This window comes from Mytilus galloprovincialis, chromosome 1 (genome assembly GCF_965363235.1).
Source record: "Mytilus galloprovincialis chromosome 1, xbMytGall1.hap1.1, whole genome shotgun sequence".
NCBI classification, from domain to species: domain Eukaryota; kingdom Metazoa; phylum Mollusca; class Bivalvia; order Mytilida; family Mytilidae; genus Mytilus; species Mytilus galloprovincialis.
In genome coordinates, this window is record NC_134838.1 from 103,855,924 (window position 1) to 103,873,678 (window position 17,755).

General features: G+C 31.4%; 1 protein-coding gene across 2 annotated transcripts; it reads left to right on the forward strand.

The window, feature by feature from the left end:
- The first annotated feature begins 179 nt into the window (after positions 1-179).
- On the forward strand, positions 180-13,929 carry LOC143048129 (TBC1 domain family member 25-like). 2 transcript variants are annotated; one of them, XM_076221628.1, is made up of 5 exons: positions 180-332; positions 6,640-6,749; positions 7,829-7,977; positions 9,597-9,737; positions 11,820-13,929. In XM_076221628.1, exons 1-5 carry the CDS (start codon positions 276-278, stop codon positions 13,793-13,795), a joined length of 2,433 nt encoding a protein of 810 aa, XP_076077743.1. In that variant the 5' UTR covers positions 180-275; the 3' UTR covers positions 13,796-13,929. The 2 variants fall into 2 exon arrangements, with proteins under 2 accessions (XP_076077743.1, XP_076077735.1); XM_076221620.1 differs by lacking the exon at positions 180-332 and adding an exon at positions 4,453-4,606.
- The last annotated feature ends 3,826 nt before the right edge of the window (positions 13,930-17,755 follow it).

Below are 17,755 nucleotides of genomic sequence, written 5' to 3' on the forward strand. Positions count from 1 at the left end.
TAACTTATTGTCCTATCATGCATACTTAAGTGAAATATACTGTTGATATTGTGTTACAACATTTGATTGGTATATTTAGTATATTGATGTTTTTTTTTCAAATTATTTCTTTTGGTCAATATTTTACACTGTAAATACAGATTTACCCTTTCCAGGAAAACTCAATGTCAACCTGGAATAATTATTGTGACTTCCGGTATCTGATGGGTGACGTTAATCAGCTGGAGCTACTGTTCGAACAGATGACAACACTGACGTGATAGTTACTTGTCAATATGTCAGGGTTTTATGGAATTACAGAACGTAGAGAGGTCATTCGAGTGAAAATAAAGGTATTGAATTGACATTGTTCTTTAGACCTTACCCACAGTCCTAGCCATTTTGCAACCAGTTGCTGATGATGCACAGAGCACTATCATATGCATCTACTCAGAATCCCAGTAAATGTATACCCTTAGCGCCTCTTTTATTAGATCAACTGCACATAATCATAATTGAAAAAAAGTCAGACTGATCATAGTTGTTACTCAGAGGTAGAAGTATCGAGTATCATACATGAAATATAACACCAACAACAAATTATGTTGGTAATTTATTGCCCAAAGGATTTACAAAAACACCTGGAACAGTTTGTTTTGGACGAGATTCGGATAGTAATATGGCCTTCATTCTATACAAATACTTGTCTTGCACAAATTATTTATAAAGTCAAACATTTTAAATGTAAAACTGTGTTAACAAAGGAATGTTTTCACTGAGTTTCAGGTAGCATTTTCCTTGTACTATGTTTTTGTTTCATATAATATATTTATTCTTGAATTGTTTTTATATTTTTTATTAATAAATTAAAAAGATATTGGGTGCATGTCTGTGTATCTTTAATCTGTCAAACCTTTGCAATTATAATGGTATACATGCAGACACTACATGTACATTTTTGTACATGACATCAATAAATACAGACATAAATACAGTTACACAGAGAAAAATATGTACACTATTTACAATTATACTGATAGCATTTAGCCAAGAAGGCACACTTGGGAATTTATAAATCTAATGAAAGTACACAGCTTTCTCAATTTTGATTTTTTTGTTTAAATTTATAACTTCTTAAAAACATCAATATACTTTGATATTAACATATTTTTTTTATCAATACATGTGTTTCTTTGACTTTATACTGACATCTCTTTAATTTACACTTCATAATAATATAAGGCAGGCATATCCTGTGAATGGGGACGAAGTCTGTATGAATTATTTTTTTTGTAACTTACATATTTGTTAAAAAAAAAAATGGAAATACCTTAACTTTTCCGATTTTGGTTCTGTTGATAGGGATTTTACTTGTGACGTTATTTAGGTTATGATGTCATGTTCAATGTCAACGGTAAACAAAGAAACGCAATGTATCAGGTAACGTTAATTCATATCAACATGATCAAAGACAAAGAATTATTAAAAATGAAATATTGGTATTGTGTTCCTTGAGTTCCTATATTTTTCTAGACTACTAAAAGTCTCACGACAACGAGATTGGAAGAAGGAAGTAGATTTTTGCGTTCTGTGCAAATGTGGGAATTCAAAAAAGCGACAAAAAAAATTTGAACGATGTTGAGTTCATTAGTACAATGAAAAATTCAGGAAGTTTTCCTGATTTTTAAAATTTTTTTTATTGATTTTTCTACTGTAATAGGGGACTTCGTCCTCATATAATGAAAGTTATCTCCCAGATCTTTTGAGTTTCACAATTTACAAGTTCGTCTATTTCTCTGAATATGTGTCCATCTCCCTATCTCAATAGGTAATATATGGGTCACAGAATGTTTGCAAACACATTATTTATAACTCAAATTTTTACCAGTAATGATGCAGTGATATACATTACTTAATGTAATTAACAATATTACTGCATAGTTAATAAAAACAAAGAGAGATACCTTGTCTGCATCCAAAAAAGAATCTACATTTTGTAAAGAAAGATGAAACATTTTGTCCTTATTATCTCCAAAAGAAAATGCAATTTAATTATGGTTTAAAGTTGGATTCAACATAAAGACAATGCATCACAGTGTAAACAGAATTCCCCTTCAAAACCAAGATCTTAGACCAACAATGATGAGGATACTTTTCAGCCTCTTGAATTTGAAAATCAAAAGTATTCTACATCTACCACTAACATCCTTCAGACATTTATTTATAGTAGATTGAGAAACAAGTTCTTGTAATTATATTAATCCATTTTCACCTTGTGGGTGCAAGTGCTGCCTTGTAGCGGCATTAGCCTGCTCTCTTTCGAAATCTACACAGGTGTTCTTTACCTGCAAGAGATATGGCTCTCTCTTAACACGCGTCAGCCGTTTATGGTCTCCTTATAAAGGACTATCATCGTTTCCTCAAGACCATACTGGCAAATGGTGTCAAGGGAGAGCTGAAAATTTAATCCTTGAAATTATCTCCCCTGAACATTAGTCTGTCAGAATTTATATTGTCTCTCATGTTTGTATCAGGGCTTCATAACTCTTTAAATTAGTTTTTAAAAAAACCTGCAAAAAACTGTCAAAATAGCCTTATTTTGAGAATTTGTCATTAATATAAGCCAAGTATTTACTCAAAATGATATATTGCTACACTATGTATTTTACAAAGATAAAGTATCCCTTTGAGTAAGTCTATGACTCGCACATTTGTGTATCTGTTTTTGTCTGAAAACTATGCCTAAAATTGTCTTTGAAGGTCAAACATAGTGACATAAAAAGAGACCTTTCTGCACTGAAGTGTCCATCATATAAACCTGTTCATTTATCAAGAAATAATAAAATACATAATTTTGAAAGGCTTGAATAATTTTACTTTTTTTGGCAATTTACTGGGCAAATAATGGTGGGTATCATACCTCCTCCTTCCTTAATATGTAACAATATATAAACCCAAATACATTCAATTTAAAAGACTAACATATATATATCTCATGAAATATATGTACATTGTATGATATAAATATATATGTACATAAAGTTAAAATCTCTTCCAAAAATGAGGCAAATCTGCAATATGTAAATTGCTGTTTGCTATATATCTAATATATGTACACATACAATGTATATACATGTACATGATATATACAAATGTTAATGTAGTAAATGAAAGTTTTTCTTACATATAATTTGGTTTTAGTATATATGGTTTGAATTTTTTTTGCATCACTTACATTAGTTTGATATAAGAATTTATAATTCCTATTTGTTGGTGTAATGTTTGTGACTGAAGAATTTATAATTCCTATTTGTTGGTGTAATGTTTGTGACTGAAGAATTTATAATTCCTATTTGTTGGTGTAATGTTTGTGACTGAAGATTTATAATTCCTATTGGTTGGTGTAACGTTTGTGACTGAAGAATTTATAATTCCTATTTGTTGGTGTAATGTTTGTGACTTAAGAATTTATAATTCCTATTTGTTGGTGTAATGTTTGTGACTTAAAAATTTATAATTCCTATTTGTTGGTGTAATGTTTGTGACTTAAGAATTTATAATTCCTATTTGTTGGTGTAATGTTTGTGACTGAAGAATTTATAATTCCTATTTGTTGGTGTAATGTTTGTGACTGAAGAATTTATAATTCCTATTTGTTGGTGTAATGTTTGTGACTGAAGAATTTATAATTCCTATTTGTTGGTGTAATGTTTGTGACTGAAGAATTTATAATTCCTATTTGTTGGTGTAATGTTTGTGACTTAAGAATTTATAATTCCTATTTGTTGGTGTAATGTTTGTGACTTAAGAATGTATAATTCCTATTTGTTGGTGTAATGTTTGTGACTTAAGAATCTTTCAGAATCATGGAAAAGTAGAAGAATTCGAAATAAAAAGAATAATTGAACATGACAAATTTAAATTCTCTTTCCAGTTTCTGATTATGAAAACAATTGGCATATTGCAGTGTGCATTGTTTTTTTTAATTGCATGTTACAATTTTGAATTAAAGTAAGGTTATTATATAATATCATATATTTATGACAAATGTCAAAATGCTGAATTGTCATTTTTTTTGTCAGTTTATATTTTAAGTGCATTAACCCATTATCATACAATGGATATGCTAATAACCTTTAAGTCGAAGACCTTGAAGCTAATCTCAATTATATTTACTAGGGACTAACAACAAAATAATATCTGATCAACAAGATTATATAAGTTAAAAGTATATTTAATCTCTCATTTTATCAAGGTCCCTGATTGCATTGGTTAGGGAGCTATATAAACATTAATTAGGATCATAAGTGAAGAAAAATTATTCACATTGTATTAAAAATTCATGATGCCATTATCGTCATGTTGGTTAAATGGGATTTCTAAAATAAAATTTTATATAACATGACAAAGTTGGGAGTTCAAGTGGGGATAATATAGAAGTAGTTATCCAATTTTATTCTAGAAATAAAAATTAAATCTGATTCATTACATAATTAGACTGGGTAGTAAAATATAACCAACATATATAACTAGCAGTGGATTGAATTCTAAAACAATGTTTTTATTGACTATAAAGGACTCTTTTAAACAGAGGAAATTTTGTTCAGTACTATTAGAAACTGAGAAGGTATGTTATTTGATAACAAATGATAAGTATTTTTTAGGACTCGATTTTAAGATTGTATTACGACTTGAGACTACAGGTTACACCTCTTCCTTTTAAGATTCCAACTCTATTTTAAAGAATTATTTATAGAATGAGAGCTTTTTTACTAAATTTAACATATGGTGCATTTTTTGTCCAGTAACTTCTGCAGTTTTCAAGCAAACACTTATTTTGTAGAATGTTTGTACACATATACGGTAATATATATGTGTAGTATTCTCCCCAGGGCCTTAAAGCACCATGGTACCGGTCATACAAGATAGCACAATGGTAAATATTTTTACCATTGTGCTATCTTGTATGACTTTATATACTTGAATGTATAGGGGCTATGGTGCTATATTTTTGGGGAAACCAGTGCAATGTAAATTTCCATGGTGCTACATGTATTATAAAATTCTGGGGAGAACACTGTACATGTATGTTTGTATGTGCATAACATCAGAATCATTATTTTTCCTCTGTATTAATCAAGAACCACTTGGCATCATATGTGTCTAACAGACAGAAGATAAATGTCGTTTGAAGCACAAACAAAAAAATACTGAACTCTCATTATAATTTTTCATCCTAAATGTTCATTTATTTCCTGAAAAAATGTGAACAAAATAAATGTTCACAATTTTTTTTTTTAATTTATTCAGAAAGCATTTTTTTTATTCACCTAGGAATGTTTTTTTTCTTCATTATTATGATATAAATCTATATATATGTAAAAGTAGTGAGTTTGGAACACCACCATCAACGATTTGTACCAGTAAATATTGAATTAAAATAACAGGCATACATTTTTGTGAACTTTTGCTGTCTATTTAGGTTTTCTATTGGTTTAATTTGTGTGTCTTTCTGTTTACATTTTTTATTGCCTCTAAATAAGTATCTTTTCCTTGTGTTTTAAAGTTGTTTTTTTGGGGGGGGGGGGGGGGGTGTTAAAATATAAGAAAAAAATATTGTCTATATGGATTTAATGATAAATGTCTATCAATCTTTAAAAATGGAAACAGAAGTGTACTATCGTCATATCTTGAAAAATTATCTGCTTATTCAAATTCTCAAAAATGTTGCAATAGCCTGACCTTCAAAATTTCACTATGATATTTATATTCATATTCAGTGTAAATTTGAACTTGAAAAGTAGACAAGTTGATAAACAGATTTATCTGATTAGATTTAGACACACATAATTTTCTTGCATTTGGAGTGCAGAGTTAATAACCTTTTTAAACAATTTAAATTTTTCAAGTACCTAGTAAATGTACAAATTTAATTTGCATATGTAAAAACAGGAATAACCATTTTAAAAGTTATTGTATGTAAAGGAGGAAGGATGTAGAGAGAAATATTTATCAGTATAATTTACATTTCAGAAATAACTATAGGTATATTATAAGTATGAAAGTACATTTTGTTTGTTAGTACATCATGTGCAAATAGATCATTGAAGACCTGTTGGTGACCCTCTGCTGTTGTTTTTTATTTGGTCGGGTTGTTGTCTCTTTGACACATTCCCCATTTCTATTCTCAATTTCATTTGTGTAGATAGGGCCAATTTCTTTCACTCATGCATGGAGTGAAAATCTGAAATAAACTAGAACTCTACAAGAGCTGAAAATTTAAATTTTCTAAAAGCATACTCGTATTTAAAGATTTGGATTAACATCCATAAAATCTGAATGTTATATGGTCAAGTAACGGCCAAAATTCACATGCTTAGATCCAGGACCTTATTTTTATTTTTTGCTAGATTTGTCCAATGACATAGACAAAGTAATATGTGAAAGGGGAACACATAAACATGATGAAAGGGTATTTCAAGGTAATTTAAAATTGAAGTGTTGGTCTTATGGAGTTTCCGACTAAATGGCTGTCCCAAAATTAGGACAGACTCAAACCTTATTATCACACAAAAAACCAACTTTTATTCAGCTTGCATTAAGATATACTTAAGTTACTATCTACCTTATTTCTATAGACACATGAACGTATTTTTTCAGAAACATGATGGGTTCATGCAGCCAGAATGCAAGAAGTTTTCTCTGGATCCTCAGATAACATCATTTGAGATGTTACAGCACATTGTAGCAAGTGCATTCAGCATAAAAGGGTAAATAAAGTAATATTTAACAATAGATATGTAGTGTATAACAGCCCATATCTCCATATCAATTGTACTTTTTTAATCCATAAACAGGTAGTGACCATGGCCACTTATATTTGAAATGACATGATGAAATTTTTCCCAAGTGCTACAGACAATTAAAGCTAGTAATAATATGTTGTACCAATATTTGCCCTAAAAAAAAAATGAACATTTAAATTTATGGTTCACCATGTGCCAACACTCATAATATCCACAAGAATTACACATGATGAATAGTAATGAATTTACAGTAGTTATGCCTCTACCGTAGCGGAGAGGGAATTAAGTTTTACCCTTGTCTTACTGTATGTCCAAACTCTCCGTACATCTCAAAATTGCTCAACCAAATGTTATGATAATTATACATAATGCTTATTACAACAAAACACAGGTCTATTTAGAATTTTTGATGACATCATTTTTACTGTTCTAGGGTAAGCCCCTTTACAAATGGAAAAAGTGCTGAATGTTTGGGTTCCGTTCTCTTACTTAAGTTTGCCTCAACCAAATGCTGTGTAACATATGTATTATGCTTATTACCACAAAACTCAGATCAAGTACAAATTTGGGTAGTGCCACTTTTACAGTTCTCGAGTTATGTCTGTTTATAATATTATATAATGCTAGCCGGGGCATTTTTGTTCCATGGACACATTTCCCATCTATTTGAATTTTAAGTGGTGTGTTATGTAGATTTTTTTTATTCTTTATCTCTTTAAAGATCAAGGATAAAGATAACCAGTATCAATGTTACTTTACTGTTCTAAGTTCTTCAGATAAGTTTGATTGAAATATACTATGTTGTATCCTTGATTGTTTTATACTGTCAAGGGTGTAGCCCTGAATCCTGAATAAAAGGAGAGGAGAGTTTAACAAATTCGGTCATTTGATGAAACATTTATACAATGCATGGATGTTAGTGTGTCCTTTTAACCCCTTTCTGTTGCTACCTTGAATAAATTTACACTGTTGTATCATAGAAGTACTAGTACTCTCATCAATTGGTGACTGATAATGCTGTATTGACTGTTTATGGTTTTTAGTGACTTTACCTTGAGTTACCTGGCCAGAGATGATGAAGGACAAGAGATCTACCTGAGTATGTTATCTGATTGGGATATGGATGCTGCCTTCCAGAGTGCCTCTGACCCTTGTCTCCAGATTAAAGTGGACCTCAAACCTTTTGATGATGGTTAGTTCAGTAAACAATACTTTATATATCGTATTTGAAACACCATTTTGTTTTCATTGTCACTCTTTCAACAAATGTCCATGTATGTGAGATATAAGAAATATATTCCTCCTAAATCTTCAATTTGATATGGTATTGAAATTTGAAATTTTAGGTTGTTTACTGTTCATATATAGGGATATTTGATTTTGAACAATAGTAAAGTGTACTGAATGTGTATCTGGCAAGACATCTGACCTTGAACTAATTTTTATTGTTCAATCATTAAATGTTAAATTTACTGTTCCTCAGACACTTTAAGTAAACTGGCATCTATATTTTGAATAGGTAATGTATGTAATGTGTACTTGACTGTAGCAAGGTCTTATTGACAAATTGACCTTGATCTCATTTTCATTCAATGTTGAATTTTTGTGGCTATGTCTGTTACTGAGATAGCTGCCAAAATGTTACACATGCATATGCAATTGGTCAACTATAGTTGGTGTACGTGTCCATCTGGCATGGTTCATCTGAACTTTACCTCATTTGTATTGCAAAATGGATTATTGACAATGTTTAGTTTATGTGATATAAAAATCAGAATATGTGATATGAGTGCCAAAAGGTCAACTCTCCACCATGGACAAAATGATGTAGAAGGTTATCAACTATAGGTCATAATTGTAGTTTTAGGAAAACAAGATTTCAACATAATTTTAAACATGATGGGCAAATCAGGAAAGACATGATAGTGTGTGCACTTCTATTTCTTGATAATTTGTGTATGAAAGTACAATTTTCTAAATAAATATCTTTGAATGTTGTTATAAATGATTGTTTAGATACATGTAGCTGTACTGTGTAATAAGTGTTTATGTAACTAAAGGAAACACAAATATGTTGATTGTGTAAATTAGAAACAAATACAGATTTTAATTGCTATGTGTATAATTATACCCCCGCTTTAAAAAAGGGGGGTATACTGTTTTACCTCTGTCTGTCAGTCCGTCCGTCCATCAGTCCGTCCGTCCGTCAGTCCGTCCGTCAGTCAGTCCGTCCCATGAAACTTTCGTCACATTTTTCTCAGGAACTACACATCCACCCTTTCTGTAATTTGGTATCAACATTTATATATGTCGGCCACACCGTGTGATGCGTTTTCATATTCATCACTTGACAACTTCCTGTTTACCGAACACTTGTCAGATTTTACACATGATAGCCAAGTTGAAAATTTTCGTCACATTTTTCTCAGGAACTACAATACAAGGATTTCTGAAATTTGGTTTCAGGATTTATATAAGTCAGCTATACTGTGTGATGCGTTTTCAGATTCATCACTCGACAACTTCCTGTTTACCGAACACTTGTATGATTTTACACATGATAACCAAGTTAAAAATTTTTGTCACATTTTTCTCAGGAACTACAATACAAGGATTTCTGAAATTTGGTTTCAGGATTTTTATAAGTCAGCTATACCGTGTGATGCGTTTTCAGATTCATCACTCGACAACTTCCTGTTTACCGAACACTTGCATATTTTTACACTATTAATATTATCTACTTGCGGCGGGGGTATCATGAGTGAGCAGTAGCTCGCAGTTTCACTTGTTCATTTGACCTTTATTTTATAGGTTTAGATGACTGGGATATAATTGGACCTGTTGATTTTCCACAACAAAGGGCACAGGGCTATCTAGATGGTGGCTCTCTTCTTGGCACCTTGACCAGTCAAGTGGGTAAAACAGTTTCAAGGTCAATGCAGAAAGTAATGGGTAGGTATATGCTATTCATTAGGGCCCCGCCGACGGCGGGTCGCCCTATAGTGATCAGTCTGTCCGTCCGTCCGTCTGTCCGTCCGTAACACTTTCGTGTCCGCTCCATATCTAGAGAACCGTTATGATTTCATACTTAATACTTAACATGATTATTAACCAACACCAGAGGGTGTGTCATGTTGTATGTACAACTTCCTAGGTCAAAGGTCAAGGTAAAAAACTTTGGTTTCAGTTGACAACCCCGTGTCCTGTGGTGAAGATCGTGTCCGCTCCATATCTAGATAACCATTATGATTTCAAAGTTTATACTTGACATCCATTTTAACAACCACCAGAGGGTGTGTCATGATGTATGTACAACTTCCTAGGTCAAAGGTCAAGGTCAAAAACTTTGGTTTCGAGTTGACAATCCTGTGTCCTGTGGTGAATATCGTGTCCGCTCCATATCTAGATAATCGTTATGATTTCAAAGTATATACTTGTCATACATTTTAACCACCACCAGAGGGCGTGTCATGATGTATGTACAACTTCCTAGGTCAAAGGTCAACGTCAAAAAAACTTTGGTTTCAGTTGACAACCCTGTGTCCTGTGGTGAAAATTGTGTCCGCTCTATATCTTGAAAACCGTTATGATTTCAAATATTATACTTGACATCTATTTTAACCAACACCAGAGGGTGTGTCATGATATATGTACCACTTCCTAGGTCAAAGGTCTGTCTGTCTGTTGGTCTGTCCATCGCTAACAAATTTGATCCACATTATATTTTGAGAGGACAGCTGTTATTATTTCATACTTTATACCTGACAAACATTTTCAACTTAACATATATATTAACCAACACAAGAGAATGTGTCATAATGTATGCATCCTAGGTCTAAGATCAGTCTGTCGGTCTGTCCATCTGTTCGTTGTTATTAACAAATTGTGTCCGCTCTACCTCTCGAGAACCATTAATATTTCATACTTTATACTTGGTGGGTCATAATATATTGAAGTCATAATTCTAAAAATATGTGACAAATATCAATTGGGCAGCACCTTTAAACATATTGTTCAAACATCAATCCATATATCCAGAAGTCACCTTAGAGTAGTAATCAATGAGTTCACATCATGCAGTCATATCATTATTATACTATGAAAGTAAGATGAGAATATTTATCAGTTTTAACTTAAAATCTTAGATCAAAATCACACATGAGACTATGTAATAACTTCAAATAATGCTTCATATCAGATTATCCTTACAACTTATTTACCCCACGTTATTGACAGCGGGGCCCACAGAGATGGCTCCCATCTCAATGATATCTAGTTCATCATGTTTATGGATAGTGCATTTGTGTAGATTTAACTTTGGTTTTTCATTATCATCTGTTCATGGTGAAGTTTTGGAAGAAGATGAACTCGTGATTTAGTGGTCTCATTTTGTTTATTTGTAACATTAAGCTTGTTAGTCAGATACAAACATATTGCCATGATAAGTCAAATTTGGTATGCATAGTCGCAATCAGAATGAAATAAAGTACTTTAATTTTCATCATTTAAAATCCAATGTTTTTCTTAGACTATTAGTTCTGGTTGATTTAGACACACTACAAATATTTGAAAGCCAAGGATGCAATAAATATTCAAAATAGACAAGGAACTATAAATTATGTCTTTTTCCCATTGCAAAGGCAAATTGTTAATATTTACATGTATATAGGGGAAAATTATCACCCCTGACACTCAAATTGTGAAATTACGCTTATAAAGTAAGTGAGTTTTGCTGTACCTTTAGAGTATGCTTGTAAATTTGTTAGCAAAGAAGAAAAGTCTTCATAATCCTTACCGCTTGCCAGCTTAATTTATAACCCAGGTTTACAATGTATCATGCTATATGTCTGATGAAATTTTGGACCTTGTTCAGTGGAAAGGATATTTGTATTTCAGGATCTCCCAAAATAACAGGAAAACAGACCAGAAAACATAATGTCCCTCTATGATGGTAGGCTGGGCCAAAAATCACTGTTAAAAGATATTAGAACTGTTATTTAGGGATTGCTTTTACCTTCATTTTATATTTTTTAGGTTTCAAAGGTGAGGAAGAATCTAAGTACAAACCAAGCAAGTCTCCTGTAACAGATTTGGAGTTCAGAAATTATCTAGATTCATCTGGTCATATGGTAAAACCTGAAGAACTGAGACTAAGTATTTATCAAGGTGGAATAGAAGCCTCTTTAAGAAGGGTTGTGTGGAGACATCTTTTAAACATTTTTCCAGCTGGACTTTCTGGTAAAGAGAGATTTGATTATATGAAAACTAAGGAAAATGAATACTACAAATTACGTGATCATTGGAAAGAGCATTTCAAAAATGGTTCATTATCAGAGGAAATAAAACATGTAGCAACAATGGTAAAGAAAGACGTGTTAAGAACTGACAGAACTCATAAGTTTTATTCAGGAAGTGATGACAACAAAAATCTGATCACTTTATTTCATGTTTTAGTAACTTATGCTGTGACGCATCCTGAGGTATCATACTGTCAAGGAATGAGCGATGTTGCTTCCCCTCTTCTTGTCATACAAAAAGATGAAGCTCAAGCTTATTTATGTTTTTGTGCATTGATGAACAGATTACGGACAAATTTCTTGTTTAATGGCAATGCTATTGAAACCAAATTTCAACACCTTCAAGATTTGATCAGAATTCATGATCCTGTGTTTTACGAATATCTTAAAAATGTGAATGCTTCAGACATGTTTTTCTGTTACCGATGGTTACTTTTAGAATGTAAAAGAGAATTCCCATTTGAAGATTCCTTGTATATGTTGGAAGTGATGTGGAGCACATTACCACCAAGTCCTCCAAATCTTGAACTCGCGCTAGCCGATCCAGATTATCGTCCAGATTTTCTATCCATGCCTCCAACTTCTCCTTCCTTTACATCAAAACAAAACATTTATGCACAGTTATTGGCTAGGCGTATTCATATTCATTCTTCTAAAGTTAAGGACATAACTAATGCTAGTCAGATCAGTGTTGGTACCAGTGTAAATAACAATTTGTCAGCAGATGACAACTCACCATTAGAGGACAAAATGCTGTCTCAAGACTATCCTTCAGTTAATGATGAATTAATGACAAAATCTATCATACTCAAGTCTTCTTCTATTGACAATTCTCTCAAAGAAACCTGTCCTATTCATGGGTATAAAAGCATGGATATAGAGAGAACATATTCTACAGTTGAAACTGTAGATGAGGAAGATGAAAATAATTCAGTAGAGAATACTGTTAATTCTATGGTTGGTGAAAAGTCTTTGGAAACAGAAAATGGTAAAAGTAATTTTTGTGATGACCATGTAATTTCTGAAGATTTTAATCTACAAAGAAACAATGAGTTTGATTACGAAGACTTAAAAGTTGAAATAAATCATGAAACGGAGGATCATGATGAACATAACAACAGTCAGGATAGTAATTGTGAGGACGACAGTGGACATGGACAAAGTCAGTTTTATATTTCTCTAGAATCTAGTGAGGAACCTGAAGCACCCAAACCAACCCCTCCCCCAACTAAAGGATCATTCTTTGACAATGTTAAAAAGAGAATTATGGTATCACCATTGAAAAAGCAATCTGATGCAGTCTCAAAAACTTCTAATTCAAAACTTGCTGCAGACAACAGGTCGAATAGTATTTCTTCAAAAGGTAGTGAAAATTATCATTCCAAAAATGGCTTCAGTGATTCACTGCAAGATGACTCTGGTATGAACTCGGCTCTGTCTTCAATTGAGGTAATAACAAACGATAATTTGTTAGAGTTACCTCCCCCTGAAGAGTTTGGTAGTGGGAATCCATTCCTAATGTTCATTTGTCTCACGCTTCTTCTACAACACCGGGATATAGTTATACAGAACCATTTAGAATATGATGAGATGGCAATGTTGTTTGACAAAATGGTACGAAAACATGATGTCCACAAAGTCCTTCATCAGGCAAGAATCCTGTACGCTGATTATCTTCAAAGTCAGCAGAAAAAAATACAAGAAAGCGTGTAAATGCCTTATGTGTTGTTCAATAGCTGCAGTTGTACAATTTATGCATATTATAATTGTTTTTGCAAAAACTTGGTGCTGATCTCTTATGTTTTTATAGCTTATCAGTGTAATAATTTTCATAATTTTTAAATTTTTCAATGATTCTTTTCTCTTTTTTTTTTATATATTTGAACCTAGCAACAACCACTGAATTAATTTAATCTCACTGACTTTCTGTTTCAAATATGTCATTATCACCTAACCTATTTTCAATGTATGACATTTTCATTCGGTTTTAGTTTGGTTAATTTATCTGTTCCTAAGTAGCTGCAAAACAAGTGACTAAGCCAACACATTTTATGTGTAGTAAAATGTATAGATATGACAGTCTGACCAAGATAATATGGTCTTCACTCTTGACCTCTTTTCATACCTCATGTTAAGTATTCAGGACTAGGTCCTTGCAAATAATTTTACCATGCCATGTTAATATGCATGACATTTCATTGGTTGTGATTGTTAATATATATAAGAAGTTTATATATGTTGGTCTTTCATTTTCAAACTTTATTTATTTAATTTTAATTTTTAAGACCAGATATCTGTTAACAATATTTTGTTGAAGAATTATCTATAATGAGATCATACTTGACATGTGTCATTAAACTTTGACCTTACTTTGAAAGTGTCATTGGACTCTGGACATACTTTCAAAGTTTATTGACATTTGATTGGTATTCAGTTATTGCTGGTAACATGGGATACCAGAGTGGACTGGGTCCATAAAGAAAACATGCAAATTTCTGTCTCAGTTTCTATAATAGATCCAATTGTAAGTGCATACTAGCTATATATGGAGGGTACTCTGGTATCTCAAGTTCCCAGCAAGTCCTTAAAAGACCCAATGCATAATCCATAAGATGTTGGCTCAAACTTGGCCTAAGTATTATACAAATTTGTCTTTTCTTTATAAATAACTTCAGCACAAGTGTGCCACTGGGTGTAGGGCAAGCTGCAATCAATCAAACAAATTGGTCATCATTGTTCAAAGTTTTACATCGAAAAATAATTGCTATATCTATAGATAACTAGCTATATTTGAAAATAAGGGAGTAATTTATTATGAAATGTGTGACTTTCTCAACAGTATTATTAGCTTTGATAGGAGTAAAAATGTATAATTTATTTAGAATGATGGAATGACAAAGTTGTATGTTCATATATATTAATTTCTTCAATTAGTTTGTGCATATTTATATATATATTTGTTAATAATATAATGTGTAATTGACAATTCTTCGAGGAAAAGTATATTTAAAAAGATAATGTAAATTCACAAATTTTCAAGATGTACAATAATCATGATAATTGTAAAAAATATGACAGAGTAAATTATAAGCAACACATCAATGGCAGGTTTTAAAATTCTGATATCATTAAAATGCTAGATTATCAGAAATCACATAAATTTATTAGTAAAATTATGAGTAAATTGTTCAATATTTGAACCAATAAATGCACATAATTATTTATAAATTTACATTTACATGTCAACATCATATAACCACATGTTTATTGCCATTTTTTGGTGTCCATCTTAGTCTATTGACTTTTATTTAAATCTTCTGGTGTTAAATTTTAACTACTAGTGGTAGGTTTACGATAACAAAGTATCACAATCATCTGTTGAAAACAGATTTTTATCAAATGTCATATTTTAAACTACATGTATGTTCTTTGTCACATTTTCAGATACCATTTTGTCAGATCAAGAACTCAACATTTTCAGATATTATTTATTAAGTTCTTCATATTAATCACCATCATATAAAGTTAATTGTGCAGATATTTGATCTAATCAAAAACCGTTGCTTATGATTTTATAAACTCTACATTTTTATTTAAAATCATCCCAACTTCATGGACAGATAATATTTGATTGTTATTGTTGGTACATGTATTGATGTATTGGCAGTCTGTCGAACACATCTGGTGTGTGTATGTCATTGATTATCAATATTGTTCTCTGTTTGTTTATTTATATTTTCTATGGAAAAAACTTTCACTGTAAAATTATTGACAAATTTTTATGTATACAGTATCTGACGATGGAAGTTTTTTAACGACCTTGACTGAGTATGCAGACCTCGCACAGTTGGAACTTTATCTGAAACATTATACTCTGGCATCAATATTTGTGTCTGCTTAAATGAAAGGAGACCTTAATTTATTGCCCCCCCCCCCCCTTTTGTCTTGTGGTTAGATTATCCTGTTTTGATATATAAACCAGTAAATCCACATAGTGTTACCCTTTGATGTAGACAAGATTAATTTGATAGTAATTGATCTATCACTATAAATGGTGTATGACATACCTTCATCACTGACCTTTTACCTTTAACCGCTAGATTAAAGTATTAATATTTTACAATAAGGAATCTTGCCCTTTTTAACAAAGAATGAACTTAAGATGTTGGTTAATTGCAATGTAAGGGTGTGTCATGTACTATCATTGTAGACTTTATTTATGACCTTGAATGGAAGGGGCAAATTATTTTCTTTTTATGTTTACCTATCATACAAGATATGGTAAGGCAAAATATGTCAATGTAAAACTTGTTTTTTCACTTCTAAATTGAATATTTTTTGGCCAAGAATTTGATCTTTGACAGAATAATGTACTGCATGGCAGGAATTAGCTTGTGGGTATATCTTTATAATGTATTCCTGAACTTTTTGGACATATGAACTTTTTTTCTAAGGGTCAAACAGTTTATGTTTTTGGCTAGTAAGCTTGTCCAGTTAAGAAATTTTTGTATCTTTAGACATAGACTTGTTTTTCCTGAATTGAACATGTACATACCTGTAAGTAAATATAATGCATACATACCATCTCAAACCAGCTGAGGGAAGCTTGGAGCCTCTTGTTTGTTTTTGTAAATTTTCTGCTTTATTGTTTCTTTGAAAGGATTTTTTCAGTTGTATTTTTGTAACATAAAATCTCTAAATATAAATTCATGTCCATTTTTACTATATTATCTGTCAATATCTACGACCTTGACAGTTTATTTGTACTTGTTTAGTGTAGTATGGGACATAAAATATAAGTTTGTTTGAAGCTTTTAATTGTGATCTTATTTCTCAAATTAGCTCTCAGGAAAAAAATCTATTCTGAATTGCATTTTGTAAGACAAGTTACCAGAACTCTGTTGAAAAAGACTTTAATTTTATATAGATTATTCATTTGATTTTTTGTGTCATATTAGAAATAACAACCTATCTTTAAAGGAAGAAATTATAGTTTCAGTTTTTTACAAAATTTAAGATTAAGCTTCCCTGCAGTTGATTTCTGGGTCAACAACAGGTTAAAGTTAATGTTTGTGGCCTGCAATGCTGAAAACAACAAATGTTTGATTATCACCAAATCTTTCAAAAATTCAAAGCATTGTGCTTCTATCTAATTTGTATTTTATTTTTAGTTATAATGTCAGTGGAATATATCATGTAAAATTTGTGCTTTAGATGGTATATATTGTATAAATTAAAGTTTGTGGTTTATAGAGGTGATAGTTGGCAGCAGTATTTAATAGTTTTTAAATTCAATTATATAATTGATCCTATAAATCCAGGAGGTTGGTAGATAGAAAACATCTGTGATTTTTAAAAGAAAAACGAAAACAGATTATATTCAATTTTACTGCTTATAGAGATAAAATAAAGGAGATTCAGTCATTTGATGAATATGTTCAGATAAATATGCAATCCAACTAATATAACTTATTGAAATTTAAAATTTTTGGTTCAGTCGTACTTGATTAAAAAGTTATTGGGTAGGTCATTAAACATCCCAACCAACCAACATACTTTGGATTCATTTATATTCGTTGGATACACATTTTCGTGGATTTCGTAGATACAAGATTACCACGAATTTAAATGTTCAACAGATTCCAATTTTTCTAAAGGAAAATATGCAGACTT